The sequence below is a fragment of the Pomacea canaliculata genome, linkage group LG3, assembly GCF_003073045.1.
Source record: "Pomacea canaliculata isolate SZHN2017 linkage group LG3, ASM307304v1, whole genome shotgun sequence".
NCBI classification, from domain to species: Eukaryota; Metazoa; Mollusca; class Gastropoda; order Architaenioglossa; family Ampullariidae; genus Pomacea; species Pomacea canaliculata.
In genome coordinates this window covers 43,075,213-43,095,118 of record NC_037592.1, presented here as the reverse complement: position 1 = coordinate 43,095,118, position 19,906 = coordinate 43,075,213, and the positions used below count along the sequence as shown (strand labels likewise).

Sequence of the window (19,906 nt, the reverse complement as noted above, 5' to 3'; positions counted from 1 at the left end):
CACCGACAGAAAAAAAGAGCACAAACAAAATGGACAATACATGCGGCGGCACAAGACAGCGAACCCCCACCACACACACACACAATGCCAAATCACCGCGAGGGGGAAGCACTTTCCCTAAAGGAAATCACAACAACAAACATCAACAACACGACGACGAGAGGGGAGAGAGCAGCCTGAGAGAAGGACGCAGCGAGTCATCACAACCAGCAGCCCGGTTGACTGAGTCTGTGCTCGGACCTACTTTCTGTCTTAGATAAATCCTTCAGGTGCCAGCAGGCTGTCACCGTAAAATAAAGAGCTTCCAACAGCCTACGGACACGCGTTTCAAGCATATTTACAGAGTTGAACGCGAGTGTCAGCCGTGTGGTAGGTCACCGTCTGGGCTACATAAGGCGATCGCTTGACTGAAGCAACATCAGAAGGAAGATGAACCAGTTTCTGACAGCGACGTCGCCTGCTGGAGGACCTTCACACAACTGGAAGCAGCGCCGAAAGCAGACGACACGGAAGATCTCCAGCAATGGATGTGCGGCGACGTGGCCTCGCATCCAGAGGAGTTTGCTGCGCGGAAAGACACAGAACACAAGACCAGAGACAGAACACAAGAACAGAGACGGAACACAAGACCAGAGACAGAACACAAGACCAGAGACAGAACACAAGACCAGAAGCAGAACACAAGGCCAGAGACGGAACACAAGACCAGAGACAGAACACAAGACCAGGAGGAAACATGAAATCAATTTAACGAAGGAAACGCCCTTCAAAGAGCGTCATCGCCGCATTCCACCAGGCATGCATGATCAAGTCTGAGTGGTCAACAAGGTCAACCCATGACCAAGACTGCTTGCGACAGTTGTTACACAAGGGCAGTATTCGTCCTTCGCTTTCGCCATGGTCCTCCAATGTGGTGTGGGTGAAAAAGAAAGATGGCTCCCTGAGACAATGCGCTTATTACAGACAGCTGAATGCACGCACCACTAAGGACTCCTATGCCTTGCCAAGAGTTATGAAGAATTACTTCACACACTTTGCACAATACTTCACTGTGTTAGACTTGAAAAGCGGCTATCACCAGATGGAGATAGCGCAAGAACACCAAGAACGCACGGCATTCAGTTTCTCCACTTGGCTTCTATGAGTATAACAGCATGGCTATGGGCTTAGCTAATGCACCAGCCACCTTCCAGCGGCTGATGGAGGAATGTCTAGGGGACTTACATCTGCCTAGTCTTCCTCGATCACATTATAGTTTTCTATGTCACCTTCGATGAACATCTGGAGAGGGTAGAGCGAGTACTACAGCGCTTGGAAGAAAATGGATTAAAGCTTAATCCCTAGAAGCTTTCATTTCGCCAGGACTGAATGAAATATGTTGGACATCTTGTCTCCTCACAAGGGATTGAAGCTGACCCAAAAAATGTGCGAAAGTGCGTGACTGGCCTACACCTGCACACCTAGAGGACGTGATACGATTTCGAGGTTTTGCCGGACACTACAGAAGATTTGTGAAAGGCTTTACAAGAACGCGAAGCCACTTGATCTTACGCCAGTATCGCACAGAAAGAAAACAGGAGGAGAAGATCTGAAAATAGCCAACAAGCTAAGTGGCGGGGGGCCAGGAGGAGGAGGAGGCAGCATTGCAGACGTTAGAGGACTTTTTAACGTCTTCACCGATTGTGAGGTACCCTGACTGTAAGCTACCCTTCGAGCTCCATATCGATGTTAGCACGTCGGGGTTAGGAGCAGTCCTCTATCAGGAACAAGAAAGGACAGCAGCGAGTATTGTGCTGTGCCAGCAGAGGACTGAATAAAGCCGAGAAAAACTAACCAGCATGCAAGCTGGAGTCTTGTCTCTGAAATGGGCAGTAACACAGAAAGTTCACGATTATCTCTATGGCCATAAGTTCCGGTGAAGACGGAAAAGAACGCGTTAACGCACGTGTTAACACCAACCACACTAGGAGCAGCGACACCGGTGACTGGCAGCGCTGGCGACGTACAACGTTTACATCACGTACAGGCCGGGCAGCAGCAACGCACACTCCGACGCACTGTGCGAAGGAGCACACCGGGATTCGTCCATCGTGTGTTGCAACAAAACTGTAACCATCTAAGGCTGATAGATGGGGTTTTTATATCAGTTATCAATAAGCAGCCACCCAAACAGCTGGTACTGCCATCCAGCTACGTGCTCAGAGTGTTGCAAATGTTGCACAGTGATGTGGGCCACCCAGGTCATGAATGAACGCTGCACGTTCTGCGAGACAGGTTCTGTTGGAGAGGGAGGGTCGGTGATGTGGACAGTTACATCGTGTCCGCGGTGTATTGACAGAAAGGCGCACCTGACAGTCGTGCTCCGCTAGTGAATGTTGTTACGACTCGGGAGCTAGTGTGCGTCGACTGCCTTACCCTAGAAGCAGCTATGGGGGTCTTTCAGCACATCTTAGTTATTACAGATCACTTCACCCTGTGTGCACAGGCCATGCCAACCAAGAACACGACAGCAAACACAACGGCGCCAGCCCTGTTCTATAACTTCACTGCGCACTACGGGATGCCCTGCCGGCTGTACTCCGATCAAGGTGCTAATTTTGAAAGTCGTCTAATCAAAGAATTGTGTCTGATAACGGGATTGCATAAATCTCGGACTACCCCATACCACCCTAGGGTTCAATCGCACATTGCTCACGGAAACATATCCAATGGATTTTCTAGAACATAATACTGTATATACCATACACACAAAATGCAGTGTCTTTCAGCTTTTCGTCAAGAGCGCGATGTGAAAAGGTGTTAAATAGTCCTCCTCCGATTGTTGGGGAAAACCCGCACGTGTACTACAAGTTGGTTTGCGCATGCGCACACGTGGATTTTGTCGACGGCCAAAGAGCTGCGCTGCGGTGAAACGGTTGACACAGCGACCGGTCAGGTCTCGGGAGGTCCGAGGTTTAGCGATGCGGAAAATGCAGGAGAACTCTATTCCACAACGGACACTATTTAAATCAAAGACGCTCTGCAAAAGTCTCAATTCTTCCCACCCACACACCCAAACAAAAAAATAAAACACAACAAACAAACAACAAACCATACTTACTAGCCAACAGCAGTGATATGAGGGCGGATTGATACAGAATAGTCCGCGAATGCCACAGTTCGTGGAACACTGTGATGTTCGTCACATGACCACTGTCATCTTTTGCCAACTGCTGAGAGTCTTGATTCGCTTTCTGTCGTAGCAGGTTCTTTGTTGTATTTAGCTAGGGTTGGTGTCATTCTCTTGTGCTAGGCGAAACGTACGTGCTTCAGGGTCCAGTGATGGTGCTTTTGTGGCTGAGGGAGTGGAGTGAGTAGTAGGGTCAAAGATGGAGATAGAAGTCCCACGATGACCTTCTCTTCCATGTGTTGATTGTTGATGATGAGGTTTTTTCCAGTTTTTGTGTTGTTGACGTCATGTTGTTTTTACTTCAGGCTGCTGCAGTTTCCTCTCGCTCCCTTCCCGTTGTTGTCGAGCTATTTCCTCCTGGCTCAGTCCTATCAGCATTTGGTGGATGTGACTGGCATCACCACCTTTTATCTCCCGCACAGAAAGATGTAATAACTTCACAAACAGTTTGCCGCCAGCCACCGACCATGCCTCTAGGACACCTTCGTGCTGCTTTAGGCGATTTAGTCTCTGGACATTGAATGTAACGTTTTTGAGAAGAGTGTTTAAATGTGTCTGCGAGCGTGCGTGAACATCTGCATGTAAACCACGCTCGCTGCACTCTTTCACCTTTTTCAGCAAAAAGGTCCGGCCAACGATTAACACATCTAATGTTTAGAAAATTAAATGGTGATGAAATGAGAATGAAACAAAATAAAATAGTACTTCTCCCTCTCCGCCCAACCCTCTCCTATGATTGGCTGACGGGCTGGCGAGATGACCGACTGGACCAGCAGATTAAATCCAACGAGAACTATCACGAAGTTCGTGAGTCTAAGGTGGTTAATGCCACTTCACTTGTATTGGCGAAGCTGATATATTCCAATGGAATCAATACCTACACCAAATCCACAGTGGCCAATACCATATCACTTGTATGAGTGAAGACGATACACTCCCATCGAATCCATACACCTCAGAATACAAGTGATATATTCCACAGAAGAACGTTGTATATAACGCTGAAGGCCGTTAACGCAATGTTAACTCTCACCAGAGCTCTTGACTCGCTCACTGCTCGGTCTCGACTGTCACGAGAAACGTTAGACCTACTAAGTTAACTGGTCATTTTTCTCCTCCTGACCAATCAGGCCCCCTTAGCGACCAGGTAACTAGGACGACCTCTTAACAGTCTTTCTTGGAGACTGTGCCAACCAATCACAAGTACTACATGGCTTCTCCCTTCATTGACTACCGTCGCCCTAGTTACGCTGTGCTCAGCTCATTTACGTCACTTCATACCTGACGTAAAAGACCGCGCGCGCGACTGCCCTCCCCTGACATCAAAGGGAATTAAACACAATAAGAATCTAATTAGATTCGCCTGAATCGCGAATCGTTACATTGAGGTGGGTGAGATCTTTGGTGATAGCCATGCCTGACCCCTTGAGACGACCCTTCTTGCTTTAAGCACTTGGTCTCTGTCTTTACGAGAGATGAACTTCACTATCACTGGTCTTGGTCTCGGTCTGTCTTTGAGTATCTTTATCACTCGGTGTTAATCAGCAAATTTTCTCTTTCAACTCATCTGTTTGCTTTTAAAGAGATTCAAATATTGCCTTTAACATTTCGTTGGGTTTTTTTTTAACATCGAAGAGTGCACTTGCTAGCATCTCTACTTTATAGGCAATGTGTTTTGCCAATTATCGATGGCAATCTTCTATCTGTTGTTTCATTGTTTCTGTCGTTTTTAGTAAGTTTTCTAATTTTTCAACTATCAGATTGTTGGATGTTTGAGACTGTCTGCTTCTTTTTGTCATACTTCCCACTCTCTTTCTGACGCCCTTCTGTTGCTCCTATCTCTTCCATTTGCTGAGGAGTACTAAACAGACTTTCCTCAGCGCTGGATTCTTGTTTCCTTGTTTCCTCTTCTTGTCTTTTTTTCGGAGCCATGACTTACTTTCCAACAGACGCAGGAAAAGCAGCACAGCACCAACAAGCACAATACCTACAAACTCAGTCAGCCCTCGCCGTCGTCCAACACACCATTTCTTAGGCGAGTACAGGTCAGCAACTGAACAGTCATAAATTACTTGAACTACCTCTCCTTCATGCTGCAAACATCTCTCGAATCACAAATCACATTATGGACTGACTAAAATTTAAACTATTTCTAGTCTGAAGTATAGCAAGTCTCCATAAATATGTTGTCCTCTGTCACTCAAAGGCCGAACATTCACTTTTGGTCTAAAAAAACACATTTGGTCACCGAACGAAGTCACACACACACACGTCCTTCTTCCGGCATGACCATCTCTCACCCCCAACTTTCAATCATGAAGTACTACGATTGTTTGAGCTGTCTTGTTGTAGTTACTCCATATTCATAGCAAGCTCAATTTGTCGTGCTTTTTTTCGCTTTTGGTCTACTCCTAGTTATTTAGAATTTTATTTTCCGTTCCACGTTTGTCCTTTTTTTCAGGATGGATCGAAAAGTTTTATCTGTGCTTGACAGGGAAAAAATGTTTTATCCAGGGGAGGTTTGATGAGTAGTGCACAGAATCGCCTCACTGTGGCTTAACCCTCACCTCCCTCCACCATCGGACCCCCCCCCCCCATTCTTGTATGCGAGACAGTATTCTCTACACCTTTGAAAGTAATATTTGTGTCTCCTAGTTTCGAGGACTATAACGAGTTTCTGAACGGTGGTGCACGTAAAGAACAATGTCAACAATTTACACAAAACACAAATTAATAAGGGCCTGGGGTCAATGTATCATGACCTTTTCGCGACTAATGCGCACTTTGAGAGCTTCACTTTGCCCTCCCCCAACTCTACAAACTTATAAGTACCTAAAAGGACAGTACGCACCCCGGGATAGCGCTATTTGCTCGTTAAACTTTACAAAGTGTAGCTGATCATGAGGTAAAAATTAGACAACAGTTTCTTTGAGCAGTATATGGAAAAATATTGGCAACAGGAAATGAAGCACAAGATATTAGAACATCCATTTGCAGCAACGGTAATCAAGTAATAATTTATCGACGATTTACTCTTTGCACCTTGAAGATAACTGCGCTGCCATTTACTGTTATACTGACTATTGTAGAGCTGGCAATCAGATAACTTAGATGTTCACACATGATGTGTGTAATGTAGCAACATTTTAAAGTAAGCGAACATTTTTCGGACGGTTTCTTAGAGGAATTCGCCAATGATGTTGTAAAGCTGAGATTAGTAACAATCTTGTTCCACTGACCTCAGTCTCTGCTTACGCGCAGGTACTATAACACTTTCACGTTGAGTTTAAGGATAAAAAACTATTATTTTAGCAATATTTTCTCTAAGCTGTAAGTAAAACATGCAGCATCTTACTTTCACCGGAGTACAGGAGGAAAAACAACCTTCAGTAATATTTTGCCTAAATTATAAGTACATGAAATTAATGGTAAGTTCTTACATACACATGTACATTTTTCAATGTAAACGTAGATGTTTTATTTAGACTGAAAATTTCAGTGGTATGTAGTCTTAAATCAAGATATTTAGTGTACAGTTACACACAGGAAATCATTTATTATTGTCTGTGTATTTGTATGTCTTCACTTGCACTTTGTCCCAACTCGGCATTTGCTGAATAAAGAAGGGTCTCTAGACAGACAATCGCCTAAACCTCAAAATCTTCGTCACAATAAACTTTGTCAAGGGTCAAATGTGTAGGCCGCAGTAAATAAAGCCAACAGTAAGATAAAGGTTATTTGAGAACACTGCTTAGCTAAACGTCAGATCGTCAGTGTGTTTGTGTGTCGGGGTGGGGCGTGAAGGGTCGTGACTGTGTCTTTAAAGTCGTTTTGTATTAGTTCTGTGATGCACGAAAAGGTTGTTTTTTCTCCTATAAATGTAGTTTTACTTTCACAATTTGAAGGCTCCCAGTGTTGTCCCTGTGTTTTTCGACATTGACAGGTTCCGTTTGCGATGCTGCAATTGCCGGACTCACACCCTTGACCACATTTGTTGGGGCAGAGGTTTGTTCCCCAAAATCCCTCATAACATTCTGTTAACGAGACGTGTGCGAACAAAGATTATCAGAAAGCCTGTCTTGACAGATAACGACTTATGGTAAGTATATGCTTTCCAAATGCATAGTACTATCAGAAATGCACTAAAGCAATTTATTCAATAACCTCACGAAGCTATAAGAGGTGTAGTAAATAACAGTTTGTCATTTGTCACTAAAGACATTTTTAAAGCAAAATAATAAGTTGTTAACATTTTACTCTGATTTCGTTTTCTGGCAATAACCACATAATTCTACATCGACACTACGATTTATTTCAATTAAGTTACATTAAAAATAAAACCAGTTACCGAGGCATTTCTCCTTTTCTTTGCACTCTGCGCACTTGTCATCACATGGTCGATCACAACTTGGACCAAAAAACCCTTTACCGCACGCTGAAACCATCCACTCATTGGTGTATATATATATATGTATCAGTTAAAAACAACAGAAAAAATTAATAACAAAGTAGTTGTTCTTACTGATATAAACATCCAACAAACAGAAGCCCCATTATTCTACGTTTCACCATTATACAACATTACCTAGGATCACCTCAGTCCGTACGGCGCTGCCTGCAGCAACACTCGCATTGGTCTCATTAATAAGTCGGAAGATAATAATAATTGATACACTAATATTCACACACAGTTGTTTACACAAAAAACTGTAATCTAGCTCGAGTATTCTCTTTTATTATTGATAGCTGTTGATAGCCGAGAATACCTATTTGACCTTACGGTGCCCTATCACCCGAGTCAGTATTCTCGGTCTGCTTGTGTTGTCTTGCTCCCTGTGCCCTACATCAAATAGGAGAAATTCCTTCTCCTTCTCAGGCCACACAGAAATCGCTCCCTCTTTTTCTTCAAACTTTGTCTATGTTCAAAGCCTTTACAAACAGCCTCATAACCAATATCTTAAAAAAATCTTGCATAATAAAGAGTACTGTTTTACTTACTACTGAGTTCATTATCTGTGAACTTATTTCATGTTTGTATCTCATAGATTCATCTGTTTGATAACGCGTATGTTTCTTGCATAACTGACTGTCGGCTCGTCCATAGTCTTTAGTGTCCGTCAAGAAATGGCCTCTGGGAATGTGAGAAAAAGAGTGCTAGTTGGTGTTGACTTTTCATCCTTCTTGATGTGGACTCTGGACAGCTGTGATCCCCTGGGATGCCAGTTCTGACAATGTCAACTTCTATTATCCCTGCAAGGTCGGGACACCCAATGACGTCCCTTGAGTTGAGGGTTCTGTGCGCGGTCACCGTGATGGGAGGGTCAACAAAATATACTCTGGCCCTCCGAATATGAAGACCACATTGAGCCTTTAAGCAAAGCTAGGGCAATACATGACCAGCCGGTTGGTTGGTGTGAGCCACATCCTCCTCCTATCTAGGAGAAGACTGGGCCAAAGAGGTGTGTTGGTATGATGGGCCGCAGCCCATCAAGGACCTATATAAATACGGTCTAAACCACAAATGTCAATCTCCACCACTACTACACCCAGGCACCAAACGAGGTACAAATGGTGGGAAAAAAAGGTGACCTCAATTTTAATGAGAATTTTCCTTTGTCAAAGAGCGGGCGACTTTCAATAGAAACAAAAATGTGACAAGGATATGTGTTAGGTCACTTAAAAAGACTGTGCAGTCAGTCTGCAACAAGGCTGTGGACATATTTAAATACTGTTGATGAATTTTTCTAGAGACTGTTGAAAGATATGATCAGTAATCTTACACGGATACATTAACAAAAACATATAGGAGTGGAGGTGGAGGTTTTATTTAAAGTACATTTTGAAATTTACAGTGCTGAAGAGACAAACACAGTACAGGTCCTTTGAGTACATAACAGCAAGAATCTGACATTAGCAAGCAGACATTAGAGATCATTTGTTTGCATAGACCTCCTCCATCGAAAAAGAATCAGCTTTCCGATTCTCTGTTTCATGAGGACTTTACTATGCTGCTGGACAGTTTACTCACAAAGGAGAAGATTCTTATTTTGGAGGATGTAATTTTCACTTTGATAGACCTCAAGATAATGATGTGAAGCGGTTGATTGAGGCTTTAGAGCCGTGGTCTTTGTCAGCTGATTGATAAACCAACTCATAGACTTGGACACATTCTTGACTGGTTATCACTCGTGCGCCATCAGAGTCACTGGTCAAGTCAGCTGTTGTCGAGGATTTTTTTATTTCAGACCATTTTGTGCAGTCCTTGGTGACCGATCTTTCGCGACCAAGGCGTAGAAAGACATCTGTTTTGTGTAGAAATTTGAAGAAGGTTGACCTGAACGCTTTCAGAGAAGACCTGCTTCAGTCAAAGTTGTTATTAGATCCTCCCACAGATGTTGATGAGTTAGCAGAGTTATATAATCAGACTTGACTAGAGCTGCTTGATAAGCATGCGCCTGCAGTCAGCAAAATTGTTGTAGATAGACCAGATTGTGCGTGGTTTTGTGAGGGGGTGAGTGAAGCCAAGAAACAGAGACGGCTGGCAGAGAAAAAGTGGAGGAAGACCAAACTTGAGATTGACAGACAGCTGTATAAGTTAGCCAGAAATAAATATGTTTGTGCTGTAAAAAAGGCTAAATCGCTATTCGTGCAGGAGCAGCTAGAGGCTGCGAGTGGAAATCCCAGAAAGACTTTTGACATTGTGAACAGCTTGTTGGGTAAGAACGGAACTAGTCCGGTTCTTCCTGAGGTGGATGTCAAGTCAGCTGCTGATCAGCTGTCTTCCTTCTTTGTTAATAAGATAAAGAAAATTAGTGCTGGACTTGAGAGTGCAGCTTGTGAGTTGCCAGAGTGTGAGGCAGATTATTCTGTGCCATTTGCTGGTGTTCCCCTGATTTCTTTTACGTGTATTGATGAGAGTTACTTGAGGAAACTTGTGGCGAGATCAACTACAACTTCATGTGCTGTGGATCCTGTACCAACAAAATTTATTCTTCAACTTCTGGACATTTTATTTCCTGTCATCTTGGACATTATTAATGCCACTTTGAGAGCAGGATGTGTTCCACGGTGTTTTAAACAGGCTGTTGTGAAGCCCTCGTTGAAAAAGGCGAACCTGGATCCCTCCGACTGTAAAAACTATCGTCCAGTGTCAAATTTATCATATATTTCCAAGCTACTGGAGAGGGTGGTTGCCGAGCAGCTTATGACCCATTTTATTAATTATGGCTGCCTAGATAATTTCAGTCAGCGTATCGTCCTGGCTTCAGCACAGAAACTACTCTTCTTCGTGTGACCAATGACATTCTGTGTAGTGTCAACTCTGGCAACTTAGTGCTGTTAGTATTACTCGACCTGAGTAGTGCGTTTGACACCATCAACCACCGCCTGCTGCTCCATGTCGTTGGTATCCAGACTGCAGTGGATTGGGAGACTCAGAGAGTGATTGTCGGTCTGCAAGCTCTTCAGATGGGACGTCAGTTCTTTGCGGACGATACACAAATCCTAAACAGTTTTCCCCCGACCCGCAGTGGCTAGGAATGCGCTTCAACGACTTGAATCATTGTGTTGCGGTGAAGGCGTGGATGACCAGGAATCGTCTTAAACTCAACGACGACAAGACAGAAGCGTTACTGTGTGGCCCCAGGGCCAGACGGGAGCAGATTGGCATTAGTGCCGTGCAGGTCGGTGACGCCTCCATCGCCTTTGCTGACTGTGTACGGGACCTAGGGCTGTTTATTGATGCAGAGCTCTCCATGTGCAACCATGTCAGTTCTGTTGTGGCAAAGTCCTACTACGTTTTGAGGACTTTAGGTAGACTACGGCCCATGCTGACTCAAGCTGCTGCAAACTCACTTGCTGTGGCTACCATCACATCACGATTGGACTACTGTAACAGTGCATTGTGGGGTATACCTGCTACTCAGCTGGATCGACTCCAAAGAGTTCAAAACGCAGCCGCCAGGATTGTCACCCGTGCAAAGTCGTCCACTGAGCACATCACAACTATCCTACAGAGCCTTCACTGGCTCCCAATGAACAAGCGCATTGACCACAAAGTACTTTCCATTGCCCAGTCCTGCATGTCTAAAACTGCTCCTGACTATTTGCAAGAAATAGTTCCTCCGTACCAGCCGTCACGTAGCCTGCGCTCAGGCTCCCAGTCACACTTCTGTCTCCCTGCAGTGACAGACACCAACAAGAAGCGCACTGGAGCCAGGGCCTTCCAACACGCGGCACCTAAGCTGTGGAATGCTCTGCCATCGTCACTCTCCACCATCACCTCACCAACCGCGTTTCGAAAAAGGCTGAAGACCCATCTGTTTCTTTCAAAACAGTCTTAAACAACCAAGAAACATTTCTGTCTCTATTTTTTACTTTCCTGGTGTTTTATATATTTGTTCACTTTATTTTTTTTTTCCTTTGTTTTTTTTTTTTTTGTGCGCAATGAGCATTCTTCTGAATGGATACCTGCGCATTACAAATCGACATCATCATCATCAAGTGTCAGTGGTATGTGATGTTGTAGGTGCGCACATGAGCATTCTTGCTAAGTTTATTTGTTTTATATATATATAATTGTTACTTGACTTTTTTTACTTGCTAATATTTTTCATGTTGACATCTTTTAACGCTCCACCACCAGTTGGTGCAACTTGCCTTGTAGTGATGTGGTGGCTTGCGCGCCTTGTCGATCCACAGAGCCATGTCGGTGGGAGCCTTGTGCTCCTGGCAGGTGTAACCAAGCCCAACAGCTCTGTCAGGGGAGAGGCCGGACTAAAATGTTGCACCCTGGCCCTCCAGGTTGGGGGTTTTGCTTTGGCCTAACAACCCACTCATGTAAATACAAAAGCTGTTACAGAAACCGCTACAGTACCACTGGTCGCGAAGATTCCTCTCGAACAGAGGTTATGACGTATGCTGGTGAAAGCCTTAGGGAAGCCAGCTTGCCAACTCATCTTTTGACGACCAAGTCAAGAACCAGGATAGTAGCACTGCTGATGTCAACAGAGGCACCAATGATTCTGATGGCCTGGGAACCAGTCTCACCATGGCTCATGTCAGCAAGATTCAACGCCAATGGAAGGAAGATCACCATCATCCAATGCTATGCCCCAACAAATGCAGCAGAGGAAGAGGAAAAAGAAGACTTCTACAGTTCCCTAGAGTCTCTGCTTGACCACACACCAAGAAGAGATCTGAGGATCATTATGCGAGACTTAAATGCCAAAGGGGGAGATGATAACACCAACACGGGAAGACATGGCGTCGGCTCCTGCAACGAAAACGGGCAGCTCTTCACAGACTTCTGCGATTTCAATGACCATGTCATAGGTGGCACTGCGTTCCCACACAAGAATATACACAAGACAACTTGGACTTCCCCTGATGGCCAGACAGAAAACAAGATTGACCATATAACACTTGCACGAAAGTGGAGACGGAGTCTTCAAGATGTCTGAGTGAGGAGAGGTGCAGATGTTGCTTCAGACCACCAGCTCCTAGTGGAGGTCTTCAAGATTAAGCTGAAGTCATTCACTGATCCAAAACACACCAGGCAAAACACACCACAAGTTCAATAGTTGAAACCTCAAGAAGAAGGAAAGAAGGGAAATTGAAAACTGTGAAGTTAAGAATAAGTATGAGGCCCTTTCAAGACTGACAGAAGAATCAGTGGAAGAACCCTGGTCAACCCTCTAAGAGAATTTAGAAAACAAACTGTACATATGTTATAGGGAAGAGGGAAAGAAAACACGTAAAAGGAATGCATGACCCTAGAGACTTGGGAAAAGATTGAACCAAGAAAGGGACTGAAACCGAAGCTCAACCTGTGTCAAGACCATCTAGAGAAAGAAGATCTCAGAGCTGAATATTGGGAAGCCAACCGCCAAGTGAGGAGGTCTGTCAGAGAGGACTAGAAAAGATTCATCCTTGAACTGACAGAGGAAGCAGAGACAGCAGCTATACAAGGAAACATGAAGTGACTATATGAAATAACACGAACTCTGTCAGGCAGGAACATTAACCCAAACAAGCCAGTGAAAGACAAAGACGGCAAGACCACAACAAAACGATGAAGTCCTCCCTCTAGATAACTTTTGTGGACTTAAGCTAGCAGATGAAGTGGAGAAGACTGGCTTAAAGGTCAACAGAAAGAAAACCGAAGTGATGAGAATCAGCAACAAGCAGCAACTCCTAATCCAACTTCAAGGAGAGAACATCCTACAAACAGACCGCTTCAGGTATCTTGGGAGTATTGTCAACAAGGACGGTGGAGCGGATGATGACATCAAAAGCTGCATCAACAAGGCCAGGCATGCTTTCACCAGCCTTCGCCCCATCTGGAAGTCCTGAATATTATCCTTCAGCAGTAAGACCTGCATCTTCAACACCAGTGTGAAGGCTGTCCTGCTGTATGGTTCTGAAACCTTAAAAGTGACAAATACCATCAACAACAAGTTGCAGAATTTACCAACCGATGCCTACGCCATATTCTGGGAATAAGATGGCCTGAAAAGATCTCCAACAGCAGCCTGTGGAAGAGAACGCAGAATGTCACTAGCCAAGACATCACAAAGTGCCAATGGGGCTGGATAGGACACCCTGCGCAAACCAGGTGACACCATGGCCAGGCAGGCACTTGACTTGAACCCTCAAGGTAAGAGGAGAGTTGGGAGACCAAAGCAGACTTGGAAAAGAACAGTAGAGAGCGAGGCAAAGGACAATGAAACCACCTGGTCCCAACTGAAGGGGCTATACCGAGTCCGCTGGTGAAGTGTTGTTGTGGCCCTATCCTCCTCAAGGGAGCAACAAGGAATCAACTAAACTAGCTAATCTTGTAACGCTGCATCTTGCAGCAAACTTTATTTCTTATTTTTATTTCGAGCTTTTACTTTTGGGACTAGAACACCTTTCCATGTTTGCATTGTCCACTGGGACCAATAAAGTTGTCGTTGTCATTGTCAGTCACCTGATTACCATGGCTTCCAGAAGTAAGCAAATGTCGACAGTAACTCAAAGCTAGTTCTGGGATATTTTCTTTCTGAGACATTAATGCTATGTATTTAATGTTCACTGTGCCTATCAGACGCTCATTTGTTCTCAAAATACAACGTGGGAAAGAATAAAAACCACGAAGACATTTTTTAGACCGTTGTAGCAGCTAAAAAAAGTAACTTAGTGAACCGAACTCAGCTGTCGAAATCACCATCAGTCATGTGGTAAGCGTCTCGAAAATAAAGCGAAGTTTTCATTTCTGCTGCAAATCTCCGTAGTAATCAGGACTGGATGTGAACATTTACAAATTTGAGTGAACTTGCAATGCTAGTTATTTATGTACTTTGTCTGGAATGTAAGGAATCAGAGCTTTACATCATTTGCATAGACAACAAAGGTTGGGTGGGGGCTGGATTGTCTTACTCAAACCAAATGGAAACAAACAGAATGTGAAGACAATTATGTACAACACTCCTGACAAACAATGAAAACTGCTATCTAGTCAAGTTTGAAGCCATTCAGTGTCTAGAGAGCACATCATTGTCAGCCCCCTAAAAGGCCAGACAGCTATAGTGCTTTTCCCAGAAATCTTTGACAGAAAATAAGAAACACCTAGCCACAAAAATCAACCATCCATGTGACTACAGAGGTAATTCATAAAATAATCCTAGCATACAGAGGAACAGGACATGAGCAACTGCTCATATTCACTCAATGATGTATCTCTAGATTTTATGAATAGGCTATCAGCTTTTGAAGTAATTTCTTTAATGAAAGAATTATATGTTGATTATATGTTGATGTTCATCCCATCACCCTGCAACTGAAGGCTAAGAAAGATGAAAGTGTTTCCTACTAATACTGCTACTTCAGTAGCTGCTCTGACATTTGATACAGGCCTAAAATTTGATTGAAGTTTTCTTTATTCATATTTAAGCATTTCATTAAAAAATATTGTTTTAAATCAAAATTTCTTAAAATGTAACACCGAAAAAACTAAGACGATTTTGCAATATCCTTTCTCATCGAAATTTAAACATTTCTATGAGGGCTTTTTTAAGAAATACTTAGTAGCTTGGTAGTTATATCGTCTTAAATCAAAATTTCTTAAAATTTAACACCGAATTTTAGAAAAAAATACAGTAAAAACAAAAACTGAGACGATTTTGCAAAATCTTTTCTCATCGAAATATAGATCTGTCTTTTTGGGAACTATTTGAAATTATAATTTTAAGTCTACTCACAAAATTGACGAAGTTATAAGTTTTTTAAAATGTTTGTTTGGGCGCCGTTTTGGATTGTTTCTGTGGCAACCGATAGTGTGACAAGTGAAGTAAAACCATTCTTTAAAACTTCATTCAAGGGCTAAATAGCTGATACAAAAAAATCCGCGCTTTCCTGTGAAACGAAAAAAAAATTTCTGCAGGTACCTGGCCGTAAGATGATGGCCACCGATGTAATTACCTAAATATAAATGAACACATCACAACAAATATCAAGGTAGTGTGTAGCTGAGTCACATCCCCTTACAGCAGACTTAGGGTTAGAAGCAGGTTAAAGCACATACAAAGTGTGTGTGTGTAGAGGCTGGAGTGAGTGCCAAAGGAAGATGGTCAGAATGCATGGCATGTTGTGCAGTCAACTTACTGTAAATCTCCAACTCGCACAAGTTTATCATCGGCCGATCATACCTTGTGCTTTCGTTTCTTCTAACGAGAGTAACAGTGCTTGCCTCTCGAAGATTTAAGTTATTCACGTAGATGATCGTTTCCTCATCTGCGTCGCTGACTTTATAGACTGAAAAACCATCGAGGTGGACTTCAACACCCCTCATTCTGTTTTGCCCTGTAAAAATACATCTACATTAAGTAACAGAAGTAAATGTATAAAATATGACATGCATGCATACAGACGCACACGTACACATACAAGTAGACATCATGCCACACCACACAATGTCTTTGTGCGCATCTACTTGTCAAAACCACGTGACAGCTGGCTATAATTCTACATTTCAGTAGCATAATTACAGCAAAGCAAACAACTAGTCACAGGCACTGTGGAGCTGGTGAGATTGTTTGCGTTATGTTGATGGAGAGACCTGTTTGCTGAGGTGCATGGTGAATAACTGTAGAACAAAAACACTTGCAGTCCATTCGTTACACTAGGAGAACAGTGCTACCAGGGCTCTGACATTGCAGTTGTCTGAAAGTCGTAATTTTATAAGCCCAGACTAAATTTATTGTACTTTAGTGTATTGTGTTTAATATTTTGATTCTTACAATCAGCACGTGAGTAGAGGACCACACTGTGAATGGCATATTTGTGTCTCAGAGTCACGCTGACAGACTCAGGGTTCTTCTGGTTGCCAGTTTCGAAGCAATTTACTTTTTTAGAAAAAAATGTTGTCGTATTTCCATTTATATACAAATTGCAGGTGCTGCCCGCAAAATCAGAATGTGAACTCATCGAGCTGTTAGAGCAGGTTCCTAGTGGAGCGACGTTCACTGCAACACAAAGCACACTGTATCAGGAGATCTGCTAAATGTTGACACGCATTTTATTCATCATACACATAATATAACTCAGCTGTTTGCAACATCACTGCAACTACTGAAACCTATGAAAGAACACGTTAAAATAATAATTGCAAATGTGTATAGCGCATACTCACACTCCTAAGAAGAATGCTCTAAGCGTTTAACAACAAGAATACGAAATAGGCAACATACGAGAGACAGAAGAAGAAAGAAACAGCACAAGAAAGACGGAAAGATAAACAACAGTACTGATGATGAATAAAGGTGTTAGGAGTAATGATTAATGAAGAAGTGCGTGTAAGATATTCTATAGTAGGTAGGTGACGGGTATGGAAAGCGAGAGAGTTCAATTGTTTGGCTGCACAATAACTAAACATCCTGTGGCCACATGTTGTTGTTGTGGTGACAGGAAGAGTAAGGAGACGATCATCAGACGACCAGCGGAGTTGTGTAGCTGGGATGTAAGCGAAGAGCAGTCCACAGAAATAATCAGGGCAGGTGCCAGCAAAGAAAGTAAAACACACACGTATGCTAGTATGGGACATAGCATATGAGTAGGATGGAACTTAGCACGCACATACACGCACACAGGGAAGGTACAGGCTGGAGATGGGGGTAATCACTGGCAGGGTGACGACCCTGTGACCGAAGGAGAGCGGGAGGGGGTCGACTAGCGACAGGATGAAGGTGCGCGGGGATGTTTGTGGGGAGTGGAGCGTGAAGGTTGGGTGAAGAGGGCAGTGAGGAGACAGCGGAGAGGTGGAAGGAGATTCCACCGAGAGCGCTAGTGTGTTGTGTAGAGTTTTACCATTGCCAGAACCATCGACTGGCGCTGGAGTAAAGCGATCGAGAACCCACGAAAGTGTTGCGTTTTGTTGTTGTGAAAGATTGGTGAAGAGAACCGCATCTAACCCTGTTACAGACGGACAGTTTGACACGAGTGAATTCCAGAACGGATGGGAAGCCAGTCCAGAAAACGAAGTAGCGGAGTGACGTGGTCCCTTCTCTAGCTCTAAGCACCAGACGTGCAGCAGACTTCTGTACTTTCTGGAGTTTGTGAAGAAGGTACACAGGGCAGCCAGCAAGCAAGGAGTGTGTGAAGAAGGTATACAGGGCAGCCAGCAAGCAATGAGAAAGAACAAAGGCACAGACAAGAGTGTTGGTAGCGCGCGTAGACAGAATGTGGCCCTAATCTTGGGTAGCTCATAAAGACAGACAGACTGACAGACAAATGTAACTTATTTATCAAGTTTCATGTCTGCAGTGACAGTGAATCTCAGATGATGCAAAGGTGATGTTGCTTTCGCCCACCTTGATGTGATTTTACGGACAAACGAGCGATGAGTAATTTCTTCTTCTCGAGCACAGGAGGGCTTCCATTTTTATCATCGTTGAGTTTAAGTTTGTTTGTTTGTTACCATCCAGCCCTGGACATCGCTGACACAGACTTCTATGGCGATGTTAGTAGAGTGAGATTCAGCCGGTGGAGTGGAGCAGTACAGCTGTGTGATCAGCATATGATTGATGAGAAACGTTGTGAGACTGGATGCAAGATGAAATGATTTGTATAGAGAATGAACAGAAGAGGGCCGAGTACTGGGCCACAAGAAAGTGGGGAAGGGTTTCAAACATCAATCTTCGTTCGTAACCACTAGCCTACAGAGGAGAAGCTCACGAAGCTTTGTAATCTAACGTACTTGTAGAAACATCGTCTCGCTTGTGTTGGATGGGCCCTCAGTGATTTTACTTTGACCTGTCATCAGTTTAAGGCCTTGAGCTATTTTGCCTGTCGCAATTCACTTTATGTCACCCTTCATAGTATTTAAAAGTTGTAGAATTAGCCCCCAGAACAAGTTTCATAGCTGTCAAAGAGTGAAGCGGAGGTTGGTTTAGAAGGGAAGTGTGCAAGGTCGCTTCCGAAGGCTTCCGAAGCTGCTTCATCGTTCAGGAAAAAAAGATCAGCGCCCTGGAATCAGTAGACTTGTGACCGCGGACCGCTTACATCCGTGGTTCTCAAGGTGTGGTCCACGGGTATAAGTCAGGTGGTCCGCGGCTGACAGTCGTCATATGTCAGCAAAGTGACGTTTAAATCGCCAGATAGGCTTGTAGAAAAATTCAGTTAAGTTTGTGTGGGACACCCAACCGTTAGCTAGTCAAGTTACCGCCGCACCTGATAATGGCCTGACAAGATGGTCAAGGCAGGCGGCCATCAAGTTTCAACAGTGACGCGTGACACGCCTACCTGAACAGGACGGCTCTGTTGAAGAGTTTTAGTATGTGCCAGCTTCCCTGAATCCGTCAAACATGAAAGGGGACCAGGCAGGCAGGCAAAGACAACTTCCCCCTAGTAAGAAAGGCTGACCACTTTCTAAATCTGCGTGCTGGCGAGAAGACCTCTTTCCAAGTATTATTTCTCAGTATTTTCAAGCCGAACCGTTATTATGGATGCTGGCTGAAATCAGGGACCTTCAGACGTAAATCCCCGGATGCTGTGAAAGTGCAAACAAGATGCAGAAGAGAGGAAAAGATGCAACTGAGGTCATTTGTGATCCACATCAATCACTCATCTGTTCTACTGACAGGCTTACGAGCTGCAAAGCACAAGACATTAGCCAGGAAGTGGAAGACGCACCTGACTGATATTTTCATCTTCTGCTCAAGATAATATCAACAAAGACAGCATCATACAAGCTGTGAAGAACAGAAGTGGTACACACAAGAAGTGGCGTCATTCCAGCATTGAAAACAACCCAAAACAAGTGAGAAGAAAATGTAGCACTGATTATTTGAGCATGGGATTTTTTTGGGACGGGTGATAAAGACCCAGATAGCATGGAAACATTTTAAAAACGTTTAAAAAGCGCTTACATGGCTGTAATAAGGTTAAAGTTTTAGAAGCATTTTAGAAACAATTTAAAAACATTAACCAAAAAAACATTTAAAAATGAAACAAGTTTAAAGCATTTTTCAAGTGTTAGAAAATACACCCTTTAAAACAAAAATGTTAAATAAATGTTTTATAAACATGTAAGATAGACCTCTACCACTGCGCGTCACAAGCCCACTGATGAACACCTCAAAATGTTACTTGCGCACCTTGGCGGCGTAGATACTGACAGTCCTCACAAACAAGCATGTTTCAAAGACTTTGTTATATTTGTCTTATCGCTAGGTCCGATATTTTAAAATCATTTGCAGTTTA

At 43.6% G+C, this 19,906-nt stretch overlaps 1 protein-coding gene across 1 annotated transcript in view; it reads right to left on the bottom strand.

Annotated features, from left to right (window-relative positions):
- The window catches only part of LOC112559700, a 68,541-nt gene that overhangs the window by 40,548 nt on the left and 8,087 nt on the right, over positions 1-19,906 (bottom strand). The window contains exons 5-8 of the mRNA XM_025231034.1: positions 16,447-16,671; positions 15,812-16,009; positions 7,518-7,604; positions 7,060-7,203 (exon numbers count right to left, since the gene is read on the bottom strand). Of these exons, the coding sequence (XP_025086819.1) occupies positions 7,060-7,203; positions 7,518-7,604; positions 15,812-16,009; positions 16,447-16,671 (654 nt within the window). The remainder of the gene's footprint in view (positions 1-7,059; positions 7,204-7,517; positions 7,605-15,811; positions 16,010-16,446; positions 16,672-19,906) is intronic.